General features: G+C 34.8%; 1 protein-coding gene across 1 annotated transcript; it reads left to right on the top strand.

Moving 5' to 3' along the window:
• The first annotated feature begins 1,546 nt into the window (after window positions 1–1,546).
• Window positions 1,547–6,667, top strand: allc (allantoicase). The gene is made up of 11 exons (XM_073817012.1): window positions 1,547–1,964; window positions 2,145–2,195; window positions 2,290–2,377; window positions 2,711–2,830; window positions 2,915–2,994; window positions 3,085–3,217; window positions 5,051–5,206; window positions 5,540–5,613; window positions 5,695–5,803; window positions 6,099–6,226; window positions 6,322–6,667. Exons 1-11 carry the CDS (start codon window positions 1,875–1,877, stop codon window positions 6,490–6,492), a joined length of 1,200 nt encoding a protein of 399 aa, XP_073673113.1. The 5' UTR covers window positions 1,547–1,874; the 3' UTR covers window positions 6,493–6,667.
• The last annotated feature ends 810 nt before the right edge of the window (window positions 6,668–7,477 follow it).

The following is a 7,477-nucleotide window of genomic DNA, read 5'->3' as shown; positions in this document are numbered from 1 at the left end:
ATGGGGGCTACAAACTAACCAACTAAACAGCAGAGAACTTTTAACATCATGCAATGCTTATCATTCAGTATAGTTTCGTTCATAGATATATATCTATGGTTTCGTTGCTGTCCGCCATGTTGAAAGGTCAAAGTTTATCCCATCTCGGCAGCTCGGGTATCATAAAAAATTTCGAGCTTTCCAATGGAAATTACAACGTGAGTGGGTGTTCATGTGCAATTTTGGTATTTAACGTAGACTAATCATGTTCCGTACACTTTTCGCCCTTCACCGCACGCCAGTGACCACTCCTCCGTTGTTGAAAGCATGACAAGCATGTTTGTGTGATCATTCTCTGGGAGAATACCTATTGCGCAGTATACACTTTGATTGATGTCTTTTGGACCAATAGTTTTTGAGAAAAGTGGGGAAAAGTACCTCCTCCGCACGTGTACGGAAGATGATAAGCATTGGTGTTCCGTACAGGTAACAATGGTGTTCCGTACAGAGTGCGTACTGCGTACCTTGATTAAAATTATTAAATAACGTTTCTGAATATCCTATCCTTTTTTAATATAAATTAAATAACTTTTTATGAAAAGTTGTCAATGAAATAACGTTACAATCAATGTTTAATTTGTGTTTAATTTGTCAATGCATGACCATTTAAAATGTTATAACATTAAATTCATGTAACGTTAAATTGATGCCAACTTTTTTTCTCCTTTTTTAAAAATTAACATTAATGCTTGTGTTAATCCTAGTTTAATTGACTAAGAATATAAAAATCATCACTGCACGCAGGATGATGTGGGCAAACAGCCTCTGCTGACTGTCTCTGGCATTGAGTGGCGCCAAGCGGTCATCGCCCACAATTGACGTTTAAATATTCCCATTTCAAAGCATTTATTCAACAAAAAGTAATTTATTTAACAATTTTTGATAACCTATTATTAATTTCATAAAGACTGCAATACTGTGAGATCCATAAATTAAATCAAAATGCACATTTTCGCTGCTTTAGTTGTCTCCCCTCCCAAGTGCCTGTCTCACGTTTAGTTTGCCCACCATCCATTTTCAAGCACAATAGACAGCCTTAGCAAACTTATTGAAAAGTCACTGGAACAAATAGTGGGAGTGTCGCTGTCGTGATTGGGAATGAAAGAGAGATAAATTTAGATGACACAGATATATAGTTTACATATGATCAGGAAATATTTATTCAGCGATCGGCGGTAAAAGGTAATCTGTACGGAACATAGTTGTGTACGGAACATGGTTAGTCTAATTACAATAGCACATGAAGGCAGCATAAGTTTAGGTGTAGGGCGATAGAAAATACGGTTTGTACAGTATAAAAACCATTACGCCTATGGAATGTCCCCATAAAACATGTAAACCCAACGTGTGTGTGTGTGTGTGTGTGTGTGTGTGTGTGTGTGTGTGTGTGTGTGTGTGTTATGAGGTTAATATTTCTGCCAGGCCAGTTATTGTTCGATAGAGGACGCTGTTTCCCAAAAACTCACTGACGTGTTTGGAAAATACTTACTACCAAGGTTCGCAGTAGTAATAGTATTAAATGTAGTGTTCACATAGCATTTCAGCATAGAAACTGTACGCTACCTTTGCGTTAACTGTGTTACTATAAACGACACACGAATGTGTTTTGAGATTACACTCTGTGCTTGCTCAATATTGAACGTCACAATGATCAAGATAGCGGACTTCGATCTGTTTATAAGTTCGTTTTGGAGAGGGTAGTTCAAGTTTAGTCGATCTATTATATCGTGTCGAGTTAGCGATTCTTTCAACAGTTTTTTTCTTGGGTTCTTTCAATATTAAACGAGAGCTGAATTCTAAATTAGCATAAGATTTAAAATCTAATCTAAATAAACATGGCAAATCAACAAGTGCAGAAGGGGACCAGCAGTCAGCCACACTTTCTACAGTTCAACAACCTCGCATGTGAAACAGCTGGAGGAAAGGTGAAAAAAGCATTTGAAATACATACATACATACATACATACATATATATATATATATATATATATATATATATATATATATATATATATATATATATATATATATATATTCTGATATTCATAGATAGATTGCGTTTGCTCAATGACATTGATAAACAACTACTAATGTTGTCCTTAAAGGTGATTTTTGCCACAGATGAGTGGTTTGCCCCTGCAATAAATCTTTTAAAGGTAAAGTTCTTTGCATCTCCTCTGGTAAAATCTGTGTTCAACATGTTCTAGTGTTATTTTGGTATTAATTATAATGATCTGAAATTACTTGAAGAGAGACCCTCCAGAGTTCATCGCCTCAGCCTTTACTGAATATGGGAAATGGATGGATGGCTGGGAAACCAGGAGGAAAAGAATTCTAGGTATTAGCACAAATCAAAGCGGGTTCTCTGTAAAATTGAGAAATAGGGCTCTGTGTGTTCCTCATTTCTCTCTAATGAGCTCCAGTTCCATTGAGCCTGGATGAATTAGAGCAGAATAGCTGCAGGCTACTTCCTTCTCTCATCCATCCAGTCTCTCTGAAGATCTGTGAAATGAACGCATGAGAGAAAGATGTACTGCAATACTGAGACGGTTCCTCATCTGATCAGGCTTTCAGGGCATGTTTTGTAATCTCAAAGAGTGCTCTGTCTGTACTTACAACAGATTTCGGAGGTCTCATGAAAGATGCATGTGTCTCTCATCTTGTGTTAAAGGTCACGACTGGTGCATCATTCAGTTAGGAGTTCCAGGAATTATTCATGGCTTTGATGTGGACACATCCTTCTTCACGGGAAACTATGCACCGTACGCCTCCATTCAAGCTGCGTGTCTTGGTAGGTATCTATGACTGCGGCCTTTAAGAACCAGAAGTATAAGGTTACCTTCATTATATCTAATGTATGTCACATTTAAATCAGATCAGATGCCATCATTCACTCTTGAAGGAGATCGTACAGGCATGGCGGCTTCCCCAAGCCAGTTTGAAGCTGTGGCACAGGTGTTAACTGCAATCCAGTGCACTAGATTTACATGCATATAATGTACAGTCTGTTTCTGAGGAAACTCAATCTGAATTTATGTTGAACAGCTAAACTCAGACAGCTGGGAGGAGCTTGTCCCGATGACAAAGCTGAAGCCGGGGTACTCTGAATCATGCCACAATTACCTGAACGTCTCCTACCCGCACAGAGTTACCCATATTCGCCTCAACATGTATCCAGGTTATGCACCTTCCACAACATGAATCATTCAGTGCAATTTAAAAAAATGACAAAACAGAGAATGTGATCATTCATAATAAAAAAAAAAAAAACGGCCCAGGGAAAGATGCTGCAGCGGAGCTGCGTCTTAGAGAGCCATTTGTTTTGTAAAATGAATACAAATGAAGGGTTGTAAAATGATAATAAAATATTAACGTTTTATTTATATACCACCTAAAAACTTTCACTTTTTTATGTTGTGTTTTATTTACTTATTTTTCTTAACGGATGATTTCTTGCCTAAGGTGCTTGCAACAATCTTCGGCAAATTGTTGAAACAATTGTAGCTTTGACTTAACTATTCCTGCCATTGATTAGTCAGTTAGTCCAGGCCTAAACCAACACAGCAGAGTACAACAGTGCCTGCACACTTCTTCAGTGGCCATAGTTCCCGAAGAATTTTTCACGAAAGAATTTAAAAAAAGTCTTTGTTATAAGCCATGAATCAAACCAGTAAGCTATAAGGTGAATCACAGCATTACAAACTTTGATTTGAAGCCAAAATGTTTTGAAAATCAGACAGAAAGAAGAAATGTACAAGACATTCTACTCAATGGCTTTAGTGAAGTAAAGAACCTATTTAAGCACTGCGAATTTAACATAACTGAATAAAAAAAAAACTATTGTTGCCTATGGAAGCCCGTTTCCGTCATTGAATTAAAAAAAGGTTATTGTGACTTTTTATCTAAAAATTCTGAGATTTCGCAATTCTGACTTTATTTTCTCAGAATTGTATGATGTAAAACCGTAATTGTGATTTATGAAGTCAGAAGAGATATAAACTCACAATTCCGAGAAATTAAGTCAGAAATGCAAATGTGTGTTTGTATCTCGCAATTCACTTTTTCAAGCAGTTGCGAATTTATATATCGCAATTTTGACTATTTTTCTGAGAATTATGAAATTTAAACTCGCAATTTGAGGGGAACAAAAGACACATTCTCAGAACTGCAAGTTTATATCACAATTCTGTCTTAGTAACTCCTGATTGCGAGTTATAAAGTCAAAAGTGCGAGAACTCAATTGCAAGAAATTAAGTCAGAAATGCATTTTTTTCTGGTGTGTGTTTCACAATTTAGACTTTTTTCTAGCAATTGCGAATTTATATCTCACAATTCTTTTTTTTTCTCAGAATTGTGAAATATAAACTCGCAATTTGAGGGGAAAAAAATACACATTCTCTTAATAACTCCCAATTGCTTGTTATAAAGTCAGAATTGCGAGATATAAACTCACAATTGCGAGAAATTAAGTCAGAAATGCGAGATACAAAATTGCAATTCAGATTTTTTTCTTGCAAATGCGAGTTTGTATCTCGCAATTTAGACTTTTTTATAGCAGTTGCGAATTGATATCTCAAATTCTGACTTTTTTTCTCAGAATTGTGAAATATAAACTCACAATTTAAGGGTTTATATCCCAATTATGACTAAATAACTCCAAATTGCTTGTTGTAAAGTCACAATTGCAAGATATAAACTCAAAATTGTTTATATATTCTGACTTCATTTCTCAGAATTACAAGTTTACATCTCACAATTCTGAAAAATAGTCAGAATTGCAAGAAGTAAACTCACAATTGTCAAACAATTGACAAAAAAGTCAAAATTGTGAGATAAAAAGTTGCAATTACCTTTTTTTATTTTAAATAAAGTGGTGGAATTGGACTTCCATAGTTGCCTACCTAGCTAGCTGTCTCAGGTTATTAAATTATTTTAATCTAGAAACTTTTGAAAAAAGTGTTTTAACATAAAAAATGACACCTTAACTTCAAATATTTTTGATGTTTGGCAGATGGCGGCATTGCGAGGCTGAAAGTTTATGGCATTGGGAAGAAGGACTGGTCCACTGTGTCTAGTCAAGACCTTCTGGATCTTGTTGCCATGGTCAATGGAGGCGTATGCGTAGGCTACAGCGATGCCCACTACGGTCACCCACGCAATATGATTGGTGAATGATTCTTTGGACTGACAAGATAAAAAAAAACTTCTTAGAAAGGCATTGTTTTTCTTTTTTGTTCAGTTGATTCAAGAGAAGCATCTATAAAGTGGACCACTTTTATAGACTTTTTCAATCAGGCATATCATAAAAACTTTGTCTGGACTGTTTCCCAGACTTCATTTTTAATAACTTCCTGAGAGAGTATCACACATCACTTTCCAGTAAATAAGTTATGGTCTATTTAATGACTGTTTGGAGAAGATTATGGAATAACATTTTGAAAAGATTTTAAGATCTAGATTAGTACTTTGATTGACTGTCTGAATGTGTGCTTCTCTGTAGGTCTAGGGAGGGCTGATAACATGGGTGATGGGTGGGAGACAGCCAGACGTCTGGATCGGCCCAAAGTTTTAAAGGTAAAAGCAGTTTTGTCATTTAAGGAAACATCACAGAGATCAGTTATTGATCTCACACTGATCCAATATATTGGTTTTCAGGTGGATGAGAAAGGCATATTACAGGTGCCAGGCTTTGAGTGGGCTGTTCTCAAACTAGGACATCCTGGCATCATAAGCAAAATCGAAGTAGACACCAACCACTTTAAAGGTACTAAAAGTATTAAATATTTTTTTTTAATTTAGTAGCATTTGTCTGGAAGCCTGGTTTTGCCTCAGCATAAAAAATGTAGAAGTTGTCAGATAAATAGTTTAAAATAACAAATAAATGCATAATTATGAAAAAACTATCAAATACAAAATAAATGGCTGTTGAAAATTCAGCTTTGCCATCACAGGAGTAAATTACATTTTGAATAAAATAGAAAACAGCTATTTAAAACTGTAATAATATTTCTGTTTTAGTGAGCATAAGACACTTTTTAAACAATCACTTCCTTTTCAAGGAAATTTCCCAGATTCCTGCAAGATTGAGGCTTGCAGTTTGACCCCAGATGAGGAGAACAACTTAATTTGTAACCAGTGGCGCTCTGACAAACCCCCCAAGTGGAGAATTCTTCTTCCTCCACAAAAAGTATGACTTGCCTATCCGATAATTTCATTTGACTTTTTTTTGAACTTTATTCCTTTTTGTTCTGTTTAAATGTGTTCACAATCTTCCTCATCTAGCTGAAGGCACACAACAGGCATTTGTTTTCTGGGGAGTCTGTGGTGCAGTGTGGACCTGTGACTCATGTGCGTCTGGTCATCGCTCCCGACGGAGGAGTCAGCAGACTCAGACTCTGGGGTCGACCGGTGTCAAACAACCTGACTCGTCTTCAGCAAATCTCTAAACTGTAAAGCCATCATGTACTTTCAACACAATTACAGAAGAATCATCCGCTGTAATGTAAAATATTAGCACCATAATATTAACAACAACACTGAGGACTGAGAACATACTATTCATTTACCTAATAGCATTTGCTATAGTACAGTATACTTCAATTATGTTTCAGAGAACACCAATAAAATACTCTCAATAACAAATAAAATGAACCTTCACTCTTTTTTTCTTGCCTTATATATTACTAAATCTGACATTTTAGACATAAAAATATAATAATAATTATTAATATTGTTGTTATTAATATTATACATAAAGTAAAAAAGCAAACTATAACAATAATAATTATTATTATTTTAGTAGTATTTATTCTTTATACACTATTTATCTCTTTTGCTCACCAAGCCTGCATTTATTTGATCTATAGTACAGCAAAAACAGTAAAAGTGTGAAATATTTGAGTGTAGTTCAATATATTTTAAAATATAATTTATTCCTGTGATCAAAGCAAAATTTTTAGCATCATTACTCCAGTTGTCAGTGTCACATGATCCTTCAAAAATCATTCTAATATGCTGATTTGCTGTTAAAGAATTTTTTAATTATTATTATCAATATTTAAAACAGTTGCTTTTTTCAGAATTCTTTGATGAATAGAAAGATCCAAAGATCAACATTTATCTAAAATAAAAAGTGTTTGTAACATTATACAGTATACTATTCAAAAGCTTTGTGTCAGTATATATTTTTTGTTTAGCAAGGATGCTTTAAATTGATCAAAAGTGATGATAAAGACATTTATAATGTTACAGAAGATGTCTATTTCAGATAAATGCTGTTCTTTCGAACTTTCATTCATCAAAGAAACCTGAAAAAAATCTACTCAGCTGTTTTCAACATAATAATCATAAATGTTTTTTTGAGCAGCAAATCAGAGGATTAGAATGATTTCTGAAGGATCATGTGACTGGAGTAATGATGATGAAAATTAAGCTTTGA

This window comes from Garra rufa, chromosome 13, assembly GCF_049309525.1.
Source record: "Garra rufa chromosome 13, GarRuf1.0, whole genome shotgun sequence".
Classification (NCBI taxonomy): domain Eukaryota; kingdom Metazoa; phylum Chordata; class Actinopteri; order Cypriniformes; family Cyprinidae; genus Garra; species Garra rufa.
Note: the sequence above shows the minus strand (reverse complement) of the source record. Positions and strands in the feature narration are given on the sequence as shown.

What these genes read in the sequence shown, in the direction of transcription:
- allc (XM_073817012.1), top strand. Translation starts at nt 1,875, where the DNA reads ATGGCAAATCAACAAGTGCAGAAGGGGACCAGCAGTCAGCCACACTTT. An exon ending in CTGCAATAAATCTTTTAAAG is followed by an intron (nt 2,196 to 2,289) that starts GTAAAGTTCTTT and finishes AATTACTTGAAG; the next exon opens with AGAGACCCTCCAGAGTTCAT. An exon ending in CAGGAGGAAAAGAATTCTAG is followed by an intron (nt 2,378 to 2,710) that starts GTATTAGCACAA and finishes CTTGTGTTAAAG; the next exon opens with GTCACGACTGGTGCATCATT.